Source organism: Lissotriton helveticus, chromosome 3_2 (assembly GCF_964261635.1).
Source record: "Lissotriton helveticus chromosome 3_2, aLisHel1.1, whole genome shotgun sequence".
NCBI lineage: Eukaryota > Metazoa > Chordata > Amphibia > Caudata > Salamandridae > Lissotriton > Lissotriton helveticus.
In genome coordinates, this window is record NC_136062.1 from 501463419 (window position 1) to 501480487 (window position 17069).

General features: G+C 49.8%; 1 protein-coding gene across 1 annotated transcript in view; it reads right to left on the reverse strand.

The window, feature by feature from the left end:
* Positions 1–17069, reverse strand: part of LOC144826182 (uncharacterized) — a 456019-nt gene that overhangs the window by 47122 nt on the left and 391828 nt on the right. The window contains 1 exon segment of the mRNA XM_078684576.1: positions 16099–16203. Coding sequence (XP_078540702.1) covers positions 16099–16203 — 105 coding nt within the window.

A 17069-nucleotide genomic window follows, 5' to 3' on the forward strand; every position in this document is an offset into this window, starting at 1 on the left:
TTTGTGTTTGCGTTGTACCACAGTGGCAACTGGCCGCACTACAAAACTCGACATGTTGGGGATTATTGTTTTTTAAGGTCCATTATTTTCTTCTCCTAAAGGTATCATAGTGTCATTGTGTCCAGTACATTTGTCCCCCGCCCTGCGCCCAGAGTCGGTACCTGTGTCACGTGTGGTCAGGTTGAGGAATCAGGGGTGGTAGAAACTGCCTTACCAGTCCGAGGGGAGGGTTGTGTGTGGATGAATGGTGTGTTGCACTAGACAAGTGAGGTTGAGTTCTCTAGGATAGAGAGCTTACTGAACCCTTTGTCAATTGTGTACTCCTGTGTTAAGCTCAGACCCCTAGGTACCCTGTGTAATCTTGTCTCTAGAACGTCCTGCCAAGATGGAGCCTGTTTTTGATCTCAGTGATCTAGTTTGGTACAGTATGGGAGAGTTAGTAAGGTTCTGTAGAGAGAGAGACATAGGGGTGGATGGGTCAGATACTAAGTACGAACTTAGGAACCACCTGGTCCAATGGTGTAAGGAACAAAGGGATCTTGAGCGCAGTGAGGAAAGGGCCTGGGCCTCACACCATGAGGGTGGTGGGTCTGAGGGGAGCCCTGAAGAGTCTGAAGAGGAGGAAGAAAATGACAGTACAGGGACGCCAGCAGAGAGTGAAGACCCCATAGATAGGGAGTCCCTTGCTGGGTCCAGTGTAGGAGGCAGTGCCTCATCCCTTTCCCTGTATCCAGAGGAGTGGGAAGATAGGAGGAGAGAAAGGGAGCACCAGCTGGCTTTAGAGAAGCTCAGGTTAGAGCATGCCCAGGCTATGGCACAGCTGGGCGTTAGAAAGCAACAGCTAGAGACTCAGAGGGTCTTAGCGCAGGAGAGGATAGAGGAGGCTGAGAGGGCCTCCACCAGAGGCAAAGTAGCTCTGGAGGGTAGACTATCCCCTGCGCGCAGTTTTAATTTTCTGGATTCCCGGGGAGGGTTGAGTCCAGTGGTGGCAGCTATAGAGAGCCCAGTGCAGGAAGTCCCATTCCCAGTTCCCAGAGTCTGGTACCTGTTCCCCCAGAGGAGGAGTTAAGGCTGAAATTCTGGGGCAGTAGGAAACTGTCTCACCAGTCTTGGGAAGAGTTTGTGGATGAATGTCAAGGTGCACTGGCTGATTGGTTAGAGGTTCACATGGAAGCTGAGTTTACCAAGCTATTTGATCTGGTTCTAAGAGAGCAGGTGCTCAGTAGTTGTTTGCCTGGGTTGCGCCAACACCTGTTGGAATGTGGGTTGACTGATCCAGACAGCCTTGCAGAGGAAGCAGAGCGCTGAGAAAGTGCTAGAGGTTCTCTAGAGTCATTAGGGAGTGATTCCAAAAGTAGTGGTTCAGGTATCTTCCAGCCCAGCGTGGTGGAAGAGGCTCAGTGTAGCCCAGCTAGGTCCCAGGATAGCGAGGAGGGTGTAGGCGCTCACTGCCTGGCTCAGTGGAGCAGGAGTGAGAGGGAGACCGAGGCTCCCCAGACGCACAAAGCCCTGCCTCAGGACTTGGATGGTTTCTTGAGGGAACACCAGGTTGGGGACCTAGGCTGTCCTGTTAGTCCATTTGAGGAAGATCTCCTAGTGAGTAGAGGACCTGAAGCGTCTGTAAACAGAGCTCCTGTGGTTCTAGAGTCTGACAGTACCGCTCCGGTAGGGAGGGTACAGGAGTCCAGCATGAGGAGTGATTGGGGGACGAGTTTCCCAGTGGATGCACCAGTGGACCAGGGACTAGCCAGTTGGGCTAGATCTTCTTGGGGGGACCCGGGTGGCGCCACTTCTGGTCTGGGGGATCTTCACGCACTGTCAGGTGGACAGGGGACGGGAGATCTGCGCCAGACAGACAGTCACACAACATATGTGTCATTTGTTAGCCTCAGGGGGATGGTGTGTGAATCCCCAGAAGTCCTGGAGTGCCAGGCAATTGTTCCACCAAAGGTTTTAGACCAGAGGTTGGGAGGCCAGGTTCAGGATCAGCCTGAACAGAAGGGTAGGACGACTGTAACCAGTGTCCTGACCGGTTCTTCTTTCAGAGGAACCTCTCCAGTTGGGAGAGGGCAGACCTCTGGAGGGGGGTGCAGAGGGTGGGAGAGCCCACCTCTGACCCTGGTGCAACCTGAGGGGTTAAACCCTGGGTTGGAATGGCGTTCTAGGTGTACCCCTCGCCGGAGGAAGAGGAACCCTAGGAGAAGAGGTAGGGGGAGGAGAGCCTTCCCTTAGACTCCTGGTCCGCCTGAGGGTGTAGACCCTAGCCTGGAGAACCAGTGGCAGTCTAGTCCTGTCTTGCAGACAGGGAGAGTGGAGAATGGCTACTATGTGCCAGGGGTTACTACCCCCCACTCTGTGAATAGGCAAGGACCGGTGGCACCTGGGTGGCCCAGGGCCTGGTCCTGGCCGCGGACAGCTCGGGAGTACCAGTGGGGTAGCCTAGTTGGTCCTGACAGTGGTTTTAGAAGGAATCCCATGGGTTCACCGTGGCGTAGAACAGGAGGGTGTCCCTGCATTTACGGGCTTGCGTCCGTGTTCTATCGCCCCAAGCAGGGAAGTCCATCACGGTGGTGATTGGTCTCCCCTGCGTTTTGGCTGGAAGGGGGTTGTGTTGGACTTGGCCCTTCTGGCAGGTTCACCCCTAAACTTTTTGCTTTTAATGGTGACCTGGTGATGGTGATTTGTGGGTTCTGCGCACTTTCACTGTGTCCCAGTGGAAAGTGCGTGCGCACTCTCAGTGCGTGGAGTAAGGTTGGCCTGCCCTCCCAAAGGAATGCATGGGGAATGTATGTGTCCCTGGTAGTTCCTGATGCGTGGGGTGTACAGGCTCGAGTCTGGTATGTGCGGACTTGTGTGATTGAATGCTGCGAAATGATGTATGCGGCGTGTATGTGTCTAGTGTGGAAGTGCCACTTCTAGACATGGCTGTGTGTGTGCTGTGAGAGTTCTGGCGTGTGATTGGCTGGAGCTGGCTGGGACGCCAGGATCCATGAGTCATGATGGGTCTGCCCGGTGGTGAGTGTGGAGATTAGCATGCTGATGGCTGGGGAGGAGTGCACCTGTGTCCTGAATGGGCCTGGGCTTTCCGCACACAATGCTGGCTCCGCCCCCTGTGGTGTGTCTAACGACCCTAGCCTCCCTAGTGAATGAAAAGGGTGGTTGAGCCCATCAAGGGTGCTCCAAAACCAGCTGCGACTGGTTTCTCCCCCACCCTGCACCTACAGACAAAGGGTTTTGCAGTATAAGAAGGGGCTGTGTCCCCATGAATGTTGTTCTTTGCTGATCCTGTCTGAGGGGGCTGCTGCTGTTGCTGGGCAGGAGTACCGCCACTTGGACTGCCTCCCTGCCTGGAGGCCCAGTGAGCTGGCTCTGGGCCCAGCCTTGCCCCCTGCCTACCTAAGGACGTTGCTGGACTTTTTGTTCACCCTTCAAGCGCTTGGAAGCGCTGTATTTTGTGCCCTAGCGCTTGGGAGCGCTTATTTCTGCTGCTAGCGCTTAGGAGGGCTCTATTTTACTTATAGCGCTTGAGAGCGCTGTACTTTCCTTCTAAGCGCCTGGGAGCGCTTTCATGTCCTTTTAGCGCAAGGAGCGCTCTATTTTTGTTGATAGCGCTAAGGAGCGCCTTCACCCCCTCTGCCGGTGCCCACCCAGCATTTCTAAACCCCGTGGCTGCGAAGGAATTGCCGCCGCCGCCCGGCCGGAAGTCAGGCAGGCCGGGGGGCGGGACGAGCGGGACAACAGGAAGCTGACGGGAGCCCACCCCGTGCTCCTGCACCAGAAGAGGAAGCCAGAAGCTGCCTGCCGGGGCTCCCATGTGAAGGGAGAGCCTCGGAGAGAGAGAGAGAGAGAAGAGCCAGCGCGACCGGAGGAGCCAAGAGGGAGTCCCCCGGCCGCCAGCAGAGGAGAGTGCTGCCCCCTCCCCCCCCGGAAGAGCCCGGTAAGGAGAGGGCCTCGGGGTGGGTTTCTGCTGTCCCCGGAGCGGCCCCACTGGATACCGGGCCGCTCCCTCGAGGCTCCACCCCAGTCTGTCCCCAGAGCCCCGAGAGGCTCAAACCGCACCATTTCCTCTTCAAGTCCCCAGGAGGGGGACTCCAGCAGGCGGGGCCATTTGTTGTCAGAGCCCCGAGAGGCTCGGTGCCCCATGTGTTGAGGAGCCCCGGGAGGCTCCAGGCGGTGCTGCATTGGTCACGGGTCCCCACCGACCTCTGGGAGCCCCGAGGGGCCCAAGAAGGCGCCATTTGTCTTGAGAGCCCAGAGAGGCTCACAGCCCATATTTAGTTACGAGCCCTGAGAGGCTCAGGAGGGCCATTCTGTTTGGTTAGAGCCACGAGGCTCTTGGGGGACACAAGTGCTTTGCAGAGCCTGGGAGGCTCCAACGTTGTCCCCACCATCATTGCTTTACAGCTGCCCAGCACTTCGTGGGCAGCTGCCACGTTTAGGCCCCTGACATTGGGAAAGTTCTGGTGTTCCTGCCTAAATGTGATTTTTGCGCAATTGTGTTCTTACACCTCTGAATGTTTTTAGGCATCATGTGTTTTCCTTCCTTACACCTCTGAATGTATGTTATGCATCATGTGTTATGTGCTTATACCCCTACAGGTATTGTGATACTTAGGTGGTTTTTCTCCTAGTGCAGGTGGTGCTAGTGAGGTCCTGGTTCCCTGCGCAATATTCTCCTAAGGTGGTTAGGCTTGCGTAGGTGGTACTTACCTGGTTACCAGTAGTTACTGGTTGTGTGCTAAAGTCATTTACATTCTATGTGCTAAGTTCTAAAAGTGCTGATTCCTGACAGTGGTCCAGGTGGCCCTGTCTTGTACATATCCCCTGTAAATTCTGCCCGTGCCTGTTGGCACATTGTAAAGTGTGTGTTTTTATCTAATGTGTTTTGGTGTAATACAAAGGCTATTTTTATATATAATCTTGTGTGGAGTTTCCTTTGTGGTGGGCCTTGGGTGTTGTTGCTGGGGTGCGTGCGCAAACACTTAACTCACATCTCCTCCAAGTTTAGCCTTACTGCTCGTGCTACGTTACCAAGGGGGTGAGCAGGGGTTATCTTGGCGTGTAACTCCCTTGCCCTGACGTGGACGTGGTGGTCTCTGACTGACTTTGGCGCAAGCCCTGGCCAGCCAGGGATCCCATTTCTAACAAGGCGTGAATGTGTTTCAGGCGGGAGTGTGTTTCAGGCGGGAGTGTGTTTCAGGCGGGAGTGTGTTTCAGGCGTGAGTGTGTTTCAGGCGGGAGTGTGTTTCAGGCGTGAGTGTGTTTCAGGCGTGAGTGTGTTTCAGGCGTGAGTGTGTTTCAGGCGTGAGTGTGTTTCAGGCGTGAATGTGTTTGAGGCGTGAATGTGTTTCAGGTGTGAATGTGTTTCAGGAATGAGTGTGTTTCAGGCGTGAATGTGTTTCAGGCGGGAGTGTGTTTCAGGCGGGAGTGTGTTTCAGGCGGGAGTGTGTTTCAGGCGGGAGTGTGTTTCAGGCGTGAATGTGTTTCAGGCGTGAATGTGTTTCAGGCGGGAGTGTGTTTCAGGCGTGAGTGTGTTTCAGGCGTGAGTGTGTTTCAGGCGTGAGTGTGTTTCAGGCGTGAATGTGTTTCAGGCGGAAGTGTGTTTCAGGCGGGAGTGTGTTTCAGGCGGGAGTGTGTTTCAGGCGTGAGTGTGTTTCAGGCATGAGTGTTTCAGTCATGAGTGTATTTCAGGTGTGTGTGTGTGTTTCAGGCATGAGTGTGTTTCAGGTATGAATGTGTTTCAGGTGTGAGTGTGTTTCAGGCGTGAGTGTGTTTCAGGAGTGAGTGTGAGCATCTGCCTGTTGCACATGTCTACCTGTGTGAGCGTCTGCCAGGTGCACATGTGTATCGGTGTAAGTGTACGCCCGTTGCACATGTCTACCTGTGTGAGCACCTGCCTGGTGCACATGTGTATCTGTCCGAGTCTCTGCTCGCTGTACATGTGTATCTGTGAAAGAGTCCATAAGGTGCACTTGTATCTTTATCTGTGTCTGCCAGGTGCACATGTGAATCTGTCTGAGTGTCTGCCCTGTGCACATGTGTATCTGTCTGAGTGTCTGTTCGGTGCACATGTGTTTCAGGCGTGAGTGTGTTTCAGGGATGAGTGTTTCAGTCATGAGTGTATTTCAGGTGTGTGTGTGTTTCAGGTGTGAGTGTGTTTCAGGTGTGAGTGTGTTTCAGGCATGAATGTGTTTCAGGCGTGAGTGTGTTTCAGGCGTGAGTGTGTTTCAGGTGTGAGTGTGTTTCAGGCGTGAGAGTGTTTCAGGCGTGAGTGTGTTTCAGGAGTGAGTGTGAGCATCTGCCCATTGCACATGTCTACCTGTGTGAGCACCTGCCTGGTGCACATGTGTATCTGTCCGAGTCTCTGCTCGCTGTACATGTGTATCTGTGAAAGAATCCATAAGGTGCACATGTGTATCTGTCTGAGTGTCTGCCCGGTGCACATGTGTATCTGTCTGAGTGTCCATCTGGTGCACATGTGTATCTGTCTGAGTGTCTGCCCGGCACACATGTGTATCTGTCTGAGTGTCTGCCCGGTGCACATTTGTATCTGTCGGAGTGTCCGCCCAGTGCACATGTGTAATCTGTGTGAGAGTCCGCCAGGTACACATGTGTATCTGGGTGAGTATCCGCCAAGTGCACATGTGTATGTGTCTGAGTGTCCCCCCGGGGCACAAGTGTATCATTCTAAGTCTGCCAGGTGCACATGTGTGTCAGTGTGAGTGTTTGCCTGGTGCACATGTGGATCTGGGTGAGTATCTGCTTGGTTTACATGTGTATCTGACTAAGTGTCTGCCAGGTGCACATGTGTATCAGTGTGAGTGTCTCTGCCAGGTGCACATGTGTAGCTGTCCGAGTGTCTGTCAGGTGCACATGTGTATCAGTGTGAGTGTACATCAGGTGCACATGTGTATCAGTGTGAGTGTATGTCAGGTGCACATGTGTATCTGTGTGAGTGTCCACTCAGTGCACATATGAATCTCTCCAAATGTCTGTCAGGTGCACATGTGTATCTGTCTGAGTGTCTGTCAGGTGCACATCTGCATCAGTGTGAGTGTACGTCAGGTGTACATGTATATATGCGTGATTGTCTGCCCCGTGCACATATGAATCCGTCTGAGTGTCTATCAGGAGCACATGTGAATCTATCAGAGTGTTCGCCTGGTGCACATGCATACCTGTCTGAGTGTCTGCTAGGTGCACGTGTGTCTGTGCGAGCGTCCATCTGGTGCACATGTGTATCTGTCTGAGTCCATCTGATGCGCATGTGTCCGATTGTCTGTCACGTACACAAGTGTATCTGTGTGAGTGGCCGCCCGCTGCACAGATGAATCTGTCCGAGTACATCAGGTGCACATTTGTATCTGTCCAAGTGTCTGTCAGGTGATCATGTGTATCTGTGGAGTGTCCGCCCGGTGCACATATGAATCTGTCCAAGTGTACACCAAGTACACATGTGTATCTGTGTGAGTGTCTATCAGGTGCACATGTGTATCTGTCTGAGTGTCTGCCAGGTGCACATGTTTATAAGTGCGAGTGTCTGTCTGGTGCACATATGTATCTGTACAAGTGTCTGCCAGGTGCACATGTGTATAAGTGCGAGTGTCTGTCTGGTGCACATATGTATCTATCCGAGTGTCTGTGTGGTGCACATGTGTATCTGTCCTTGTGTCTGTCAGGTGCACATGTGTATCTTTGTGAGTGTCTGTCTGGTGCACATGTGTATCTGTGCGAGTGACCTTCGGGTGCACATGTGAATCTGTCCGAGTATCCTTCTGGTGCACATGTGAATCTGTCCGAGTGTCCTTCTGGTGCACATGTGTATCTGTGCGAGTATCCGTCTGGTGCACATGTGTATCTGTGCGAGTGTCCGTCTGGTGCACATGTGTATCTGTGCGAGTGTCCTTCTGGTGCACATGTGAATCTGTCCGAGTGTCCTTCTGGTGCACATGTGAATCTGTCCGAGTGTCCTTCTGGTGCACATGTGAATCTGTCCGAGTGTCCGTCTGGTGCACATGTGTATCTGTGCGAGTGTCCTTCGGGTGCACATGTGTATCTGTCGGAGTGTCCGTCTGGTGCACATGTGTATCTGTGTGAGTGTCCGTCTGGTGCACATGTGAATCTGTCCGAGTGTCCGTCTGGTACACATGTGTATCTGTGTGAGTGTCCGTCTGGTGCACATGTGAATCTGTCCGAGTGTCCTTCTGTATCTATCCGAGTGTCTGTGTGGTGCACATGTGTATCTGTCCTAGTGTCTGTCAGGTGCACATGTGTATCTGTGTGAGTGTCTGTCTGGTGCACATATGTATCTGTGCGAGTGTCCTTCTGGTGCACATGTGTATCTGTGCGAGTGTCCGTCTGGTGCACATGTGTATCTGTGCGAGTGTCCGTCTGGTGCACATGTGTATCTGTGCGAGTGTCCTTCTGGTGCACATGTGAATCTGTCCGAGTGTCCGTCTGGTACACATGTGTATCTGTGTGAGTGTCCGTCTGGTGCACATGTGAATCTGTCCGAGTGTCCTTCTGTATCTATCCGAGTGTCTGTGTGGTGCACATGTGTATCTGTCCTAGTGTCTGTCAGGTGCACATGTGTATCTGTGTGAGTGTCTGTCTGGTGCACATATGTATCTGTGCGAGTGTCCTTCTGGTGCACATGTGTATCTGTGCGAGTGTCCGTCTGGTGCACATGTGTATCTGTGCGAGTGTCCGTCTGGTGCACATGTGTATCTGTGCGAGTGTCCTTCTGGTGCACATGTGAATCTGTCCGAGTGTCCTTCTGGTACACATGTGTATCCGTCTGAGTGTCCTTCTGGTGCACATGTGTATCTGTGTGAGTGTCCTTCTGGTGCACATGTGAATCTGTCCGATTGTCCTTCTGGTGCACATGTGAATGGCGTTGTAGTTCTCCATGACATGTAGCGCCAATCCTGGAGCCCATCGCTTTGCCCGGCAGGAGCGGGAGAGAACTTACCTGCATACCGGGGCCACAGCAGGACGATACAGCACTTCGCCGCCACCGCCAGGAGTCACCGGACGCCGAGACTCGCGCCGCCGCCCCGGGACTACAATTCCCGGCAGGCTCAGCGGCGACGCGCTCCATAGACGTCCCACCAGCGCCAGGAGGCGCATTTAAACAGCGTTTTGCCCGGCAGGAGCGGGAGAGAACTTACCTGCATACCGGGGCCACAGCAGGACGACACAGCACTTCGCCGCCACCGCCAGGAGTCACCGGACGCCGAGACCCGCGCCGCCGCCACGGGACTACAATTCCCGGCAGGCTCAGCGGCGGCGCGCTCCATAGACGTCCCACCAGCGCCGGGAGGCGCATTTAAACAGCGCTTTGCCCCGCGTCGCGGGACAAGCCGGGCGGGCCCGTTTAAGCCTGTTCAAGACAGGACAAGAACGGGACGGGCCACCCCACTAACACCTGGAGCTCTAGAATAACAAGGTTAGTGCTTCAATATATATCATTGGGCAGAAATATTTGATTGTGCAGCAACACTAGCCTCCCACCAGTTGTAACCAAACATGGCTGCCACGCCCGAAGAGGGGACAGTCGGAAGGAAATCCACTGGGGGCACACTAATGGGCACTTTAGATAACTTTCTTATTAGAGTTTCATCAGCCCTGGCAAAGGACAGAGAGCTCATTGAGAAAAGGCTCTCCCTTGACATTGCCTTTGATAAAAGATCTTCCCTGGGCACCCTGGCGAGGAGCAGATCGCCACAGAGTCATCATGCTGACATAGAGGGGACGCTTCCGCCATCGGGAGTGGAGGTGAGATCCCTATCGCCCCAGCCAGTAATTATCTTTGATACATGCGAGGCCTCGCTTAATAGCAACAGCTCCGAAGGGAATGTAAACAGAGCCCCAACACTTAATATAAGAACACGCTCAGCATGCCAAGCAAAACAAGAAACGGCACGACAGACTGGGGGTGCACCGGCAAAAAGAAAGCGACCAGGGTCACAACCACATACAGGGGGAAGGAAGGCAAAAAGCGCGAAAAACTCTGCTACTAAAGAGGACTCGGTGGTAATTCCACCACACAGCCCTAAGCAGCCTGGTCCCCATGGTAAAGATGGCCATAATATGAATCCGATCTCTGAGGGGGTGGAACCTTACCCAGATTTGGGCCCTCAGTTTTGGAAAAAACTGGAGGGCACTAATAAGAAGATATGCCATCCAATCCATGATCGCTTGGACTCAATAGAAAATAGACTGGTATGTCTTGAATTTTCATTCTCACAAGCCCAAAAGAAGGCAGGACTGAGGAACAGTATCACTGCTGCTCGCCCGATAACATCAACTGTGCATAATACAACTGATCTTAGCTCTAGTGGTACGATAATTGAGGGGGACAAAGCAAGCCAGCCTAGTAAAGGGGTGCCACCTGCTATCGCTCAGCCTCCGGTGCCGGCAGGGGATGGGACTATAGCACATACTAATAGATGCCCCCAGGCTAAGAATGTAACTAAAGCCTTACCCCCGGTTCCAAATAAAGTAGGGGCTGAGTCATCGTTGGTAGGGAATAATGGAACAACTCAGGGCAATGGTAGAAGGATGGAGGCTAGACAACAAAATCTGCCCCACCTATCCCCGGTATATGATGACGCCCAACTACCTTACATTGATCTCCTTCCCCAATCAGCCCCTTTTGTAGTAGTGTTGGTTGGGGTCCCGCCAGTTGCTCAGGGGAAGCAGGAATCCTATCTTGATCTAAAACATAAGTGTATTTTTTGGCTTAATAAGTTCCGCCCATTGCCAACCAATATGCGAGCTGAGATCATGGGTGTTACAAGAGTCAATTGGATTGGAAGAGGATGTAAGACTGTTGCAGGGGACTGTATTATTATTAATTTTAGAAATTACAGATGTGTTAATCACATTTGTAATTGGCCTTGTAATGATCATTCCCCTGGGATTCAGGCTCTTCCCCTGTCTTACTTCTATGGCCCTCCAGTTCCCTCCGAGAGGGATATTTTCCAGCAGGGTACCACCCCAACCTACTGCCCACTGGGGAATGTAAGGCTGTTCAAGAGATTCGAGGCTCTCTCTGGGCTGGCGGATTGCGACTGACATCATGCATATCTAAGTCCCGCCTTATGTAGTACAGTAGAGAGGAACAGGGACGAGGGAGAACTGAACCTGAGCCTAAACGTAGTGCCTACTCAGGGGAACAGCGTAGTGAGGGAGGGCAATGCTGGTTATAATGTTACAGCCACTGCTAATACTGTGTTACACAATGAATCTTATTCCCTGGAATGCCAGAACATTGTATATCATAGGTCAAGTGATGATCCTACGGGGGGCGACTTGATTTCAGTTTCCAAAGAGCCAGTGTGCTACACCTCCTTCATCTCATAGAATGTGGCAGGAATAGGGACTAAATTCATTTCGCCTGATTGGCAGGAATTTATTGATTATTTTGACATATGCCTGTTCCAAGAGTTGTGGGCAACTGATGCTATATATAAAGTGGGATACTTGAATTTCTTTGTCCCAGCAGTCAAAAAAAGTCATGGTCGCCCTATGGGGGGCTTAGTCATATGGGTTAGACAGAGTCTTAAATGTCACATTCAGCAGCTTCCTGTGACGAGAAGTGACATCTTAGTTATTAGACTTAGATTCCCAAATGACTTAAGAATTGATATTTATAATGTATATGCAAGGGGGCTTCCAGGCGGCAAGAAATCTGATGTGGTTACAAAGTTAGAAACATTGTTACAGGCTACTCCCCCCAACATACTGCCATTAATCGCGGGGGACTTTAATACTAGGTTTGAGCCCCTTGGTCTGGATGATACTTACTTAACAGAGGAGGAGGACCTCATGTGGGGAATTCCACAACTGGGCATTAATCCTATTAAAAAATGGACAGAGGCCGCGATACAGATGAAGGGCCTCTGTATGGGGAATCAGCTAAGGGCTGCTAATGGGCGCACATTGTCAGACAAAATGGGAAAGGAAACTTTTGACAATGGTGTAAGGGCAAGTAACATTGATTATTTGCTTGTCCCGCTTAAGTTGTGGAGTACTCTCCTAGATATGGAGGTGGTTGCTCGTGTCGAGAGTGACCACAACCCTCTTTCGGCATCGTTTCATTTGGGACTTCATAAAACGAATGAGGTTCCTGGAGGATCAATTTTGCCTGATTTGGTATTGTCAAACGATGAGTGCCACCTTAAGTGGTGCCAGGTTGTGGGGCATCAGGAAATTATTTCTGATATTAGTGAGGATCTGGAGGGAGCACTAGCAGCTATTGAGGAGGCCACTTTGCTTGGCCCTTCGCATCAACCCCTGACGGAGATTCATAATAGCCTGTTTGCTAAATTAAAAAAATACTTTTGCAAATCTAACTTTAGCAAACCTAATATAGGCGGCAGATCCCAGACTAGAAAAGAAGAAAGCTGGTATAATGACCTCTGCCGCCAAGCTAGGGGAGAACTAGGCCTTGCTTTAAAGACTAAAGAAAATAAAGCTCGCCCGCACAAGTTATAGACAAACGCCATATGTAGCAAAAAAGGAATGGGAACATAACTGGTGGCAAGATCTCAAAACGGCATGTAAATCTAAAAACCCCAAATTCTTTTGGAATATTTTTAAATGGGACAGGGGGGGCACAGAGAGAGCCCTCAAAATAACGTTGACCAAAACTCATGGGTTGAGTATTTTAGCCCCCAATATGCTAGCAGTGTAGCTGATAGTAGCGAGGGATGTGGTTGTTCATGCCTTTTATAAAGAAGCCACTTTCACCTTAGGCGAAGTGGACAGGGCACTAGACCTAGTTAATGAGGGTCGTGCTACAGGCATGGACTGTGTGCCCGCAGACGTATTTTTGAATAACAGAGCCCGCTGGAGGATGTATATCCTGTATGTGGCAAATGCCATAGCACAAGGGATGGAGGTACCCCAATCATGGAAATGTGCAGAGATAGTGCCAGTGTATAAAAAAGGGGATAAGTCGTCAGCAGCTAATTATAGACCGATAAGTCTGATCGACTCGATCCAAAAGATTGTGGGCCGACTTGTATTGGGCAAAATCCAGTCCTGGATGGATGATGATAACATTCTTAGTCACCTCCAGGCTGGCTTTCGCCCGAAAACAAGCACTATAGACCAGGTCTTTAGGTTTATCATGTTATACTGGCGTACGGTGATCTTGGAGAAAGGCACATTGTACGCGGTCTTTGTTGACCTAAGGGCGGCTTTCGATCTTGTTCCGCGTAAAATCTTGTGGCAAGTCTTTGCAGGGCTGGGGATGGCGCCTGAATTGTTAAGCCTAATCGTCGGCTTGTGATGGGGACTAGGAATTCTCGTGCTTCTGGAAACGCATCTGCATTTTAAAGAGACACCGTATGGGACAAACAAAGTGCAACAAAAACTATTCAAAAATGTGGCGTCCCTCCCACAGCTTGAATGAAGAATAAGCCATATTTAGAGATTGTGACAAGTCGTCCTCTGCCTTGTTTTGCCCTTGTGTATATCTTACAGCAATCAGCTGCCCAGACCCCTTTAACAAAAGAAATATGAAACTGCTCCTCTGACTACTGCAAATCTCCAGATAACCAATGATCGTGTTGCTGTGTGCTGTAATCCAGTAGGAACACCTCTATGAGACATGTACCCACGTTTCTTAGAAAGATTCGCATTCCAGGTTTAGAGATCCTCTACCGCACTGTATCTGACTGGTCCTGAAGAAGGTGGTCCTTACTGCTGGTTTTCCACCGAAACGCGTCGACCAATCCCCTTCCTTTTAAATCTAATGACTTTGGTCACTAATTGGACAACAGATTCAACGTTATAGGATACTTTATGGTTGCTTTTGTGATGGGATGTATGTTTAGGAAGTATGTATGAGTATGTGTGTGTGGCTCTTTACCTGGTTGTGCACATTTAATTGATTTTGTTTTTTATATGAATTTGAATAATTAAGGACATATATTTATAGCTCCATTGTGTTAAAAAAAAAAATTCCCTTGGAGTTTTGTTTGAATAATGTATATTTTTATAACTGTTGCATTTGAAAAACATGATATAATGGAAAAAAAAGGCTTTTTTACAGAAAAATGAAATAAAATGAGTAAAAATTCACATTTTGTGTAGACATTGTTGGTGTATGCCCTGTGTTTGAGAGGTAACTCCCGTGATAAAAGTATTTATAGGTCAAGAGGGAGCTCTTTCAGTTGCCTAATCGTCCGCCTACATGAGGATACATTTGCCCGGGTTCGGTGGGGTCGTCAGGGAGAGGTAACGGAAACCTTCCCGGTTGAGCGAGGAGTGAGACAAGGTTGTGTCATGGCACCGACCTTGTTCTCGCTCTTCGTGAACGGGGTGGCTGAGTTCCTCTCCCTGATCCCGACTGATGCCCCGGCTATGTGTGGTGAGCGGGTCCCGATCCTCATGTTCGCCGACGATACATTGATTATGTCAAAAACGCCAAGTGGGCTACAGCGCGCTTTAAAGCGCTTTGAAATTTTTTGTCTAAAGAGAGGTCTTGAAATAAACACGGCAAAAACCAAGTTTATGGTCCTTAACGGCCGTATACCATCTGGGCCTGCTAAACCCTTCAGAGGAGCGATGTACATGAATGGCGCCCCGCTAGAGCGGGTTGACGCCTTCACCTATCTGGGGGTCACACTCCAGAGAGATCTGGGGTGGACCAGCCAATTAGATATTGCAGGATTAAAACATCGCCAACAGGCTGGCATTCTTTTGAAAAAGTTCAGCTTATCAACAACAAAGCCCATTAGCCCACTATTGGAAATCTATAGGATGAAGGTGCTAAGCTCGAGATTGTATGGTGCCGAGCTATGGGGTTTTCAGAATTTGTACTCCTCTAACACCTCTAATGTGGGATCTTGGACATAAAGCGGTCCAGGACCTTGCCTCTCTACGGCCCTTGCTGTACTGGCGACGACTGTGGACCACAGAGGAACTCCAACATTATGCACAGGGTTTAAGGGAGATTATGACAAAAGATGGCTGCCAAAAAATCCACTGGCTGAAGTCCATCCGTCCCTACTAATTAGGTTGGGATTGAGAGAGCTATGGGACGATCCGATAAATGCTGCATTCCCTTCCAAGAAACTTCTGAAAATAAGCTATTGGGAGATGGTAAATGCAGAAGTATGTTTAAGGGGTTTTTCTTCACACCTAACAGGCCGTTTCCTAGAGTTTAAGGCCCAACCAAAACTGGAACTGTATTGGGATGCCATAGAGAAAAATCAGGATCGCAAACTCTATTTCCAATTTAGAGTAGGCTCCCTTCCAGTTAGGTCTTTTACAGCCAATTGGGCAGGGAAAAACGGTAAGGATAAATGCCCTAAGTGTGGTAAGGAACGAGAAACAATAAGTCATTTCCTCTTCTTTTGCCCCTTATATTCTGCACCTAGAGCCATGTGGGTTAAGCCTATCTGCAGAGTGATTGGCACACGCAGGTATGCAGAGGCCTTAAGAATTTTATGTACTGACCCCTGCCCTTTAATTGCTACTGCTATGGCTAAATTCTTGAAATGGGCTTGGGTAATCCGTATGCGCCTTATTGCGGAAGGACTCTGATTATTGATGACTATTGACTATTGTAGACTGTGTGTAAATATGTGGGCCTACTCAATTTGTGTAACTTATGTGCAATACTCCCTGTACTGTTAAAAATGATGGATTTTGTTTTATGATTTTAGATTTTATGTATTTAAAATAATTGATATTCGGCAATTGTCTATAGTAGTTTAATTCACTCTTAGATATTTATTGAATTGTTTTTATTGGAATTTTATACTGAAAAACTGTGGTTTTATGTATGTTTTATGTACGCTTTTATGACTTAATTGTCGAATAAAGTATGAAAATGGTATCTGTGCGAGTGTCCATCTGGTGCACATGTGAATCTGTCCGAGTGTCCTTCTGGTGCACATGTGAATCTGTCCGAGTGTCCGTCTGGTGCACATGTGTATCTGTGTGAGTGTCTGTCTGGTGCACATGTGTAACTGGGCGAGTGTCCGTCTGGTGCACATGTGTCTCTGTCCGAGTGTCCTTCTGGTGCACATGTGTATCTGTCTGAGTGTCCGTCTGGTGCAATGCTGTACTTTTACTCACGTGGTACACACGTCCCCCTTTGTCTGCCTTCGTGCTGCTCGTTGTCCAAGGCCCAATGTTCTTCCATTTCTTTGGCTTTGCAGATGCTGGCTGTGATGAGGGGGCCTGGTATTACAAGGAAGCAAAAAAAACAATATTTGCAGAGGTTATTGTGTCCCAATAGCAAGCAGCAGAGTGATCGAGAGCCCGATGTAAGAGGACAGCAATGACACATGCACAAGGGATCAGGGATCAGGTGGATCATACAGCAACATGGAAACACACAATTCAAAAGCTGGAGCAGGGGTCTGCAGAGTCAACTATTAGGGACAGTCAAAGTGACGCCAGATAAGTAAATCACTGGCCGCCACACTCCAGCAAGTGTCCTCCATATCACTGACCGAATAAGAACGAGTTTAAAAACCCTCAAGTCTTGTGCACATTCACTTCGACCACTTGGATCCATCACCCAAAGGGACGCAGTTCACAGGCAGAAACCGTCGCTGTGGGGTTTTGTTATGGGAAGCGTTTGATGATAGTTTGGTCGATGTCAGGTGTATTACCATCAGATGTCCTTGAAAGAAAATCCCATCATGATGCGACATCAAAAGACGAGTTTTGTGTTGTAAGTGATAGACTTAAAAAAGCCAGAAACGTTGCTGCATCTTTATGAATTCCTAGGTATGCGATCTTATTTATTGAACAAAAATAGGTGTAAAGTCAAGAACAGGTTATCATGACAGCAAAGTGAAGCAAGTGAGCGCGCAGGGGCGATCAATTGATAACACTGTGTTTGTACGAAAGGAAAAGGCATCCACACATCCCAGCATGTCTAAACAAAAGTGCCATAATCAACAATTAAAATATCATAAATATATTAAATATCACACACTGACTCTGAATTGAAAGTGACACATCACGCCACATCTGCAGCCGCGGCCCGTGAAGGTCAGAGCGGTGGGCCTTGTTGGGGCGGGTTTCGGCAGGCGACC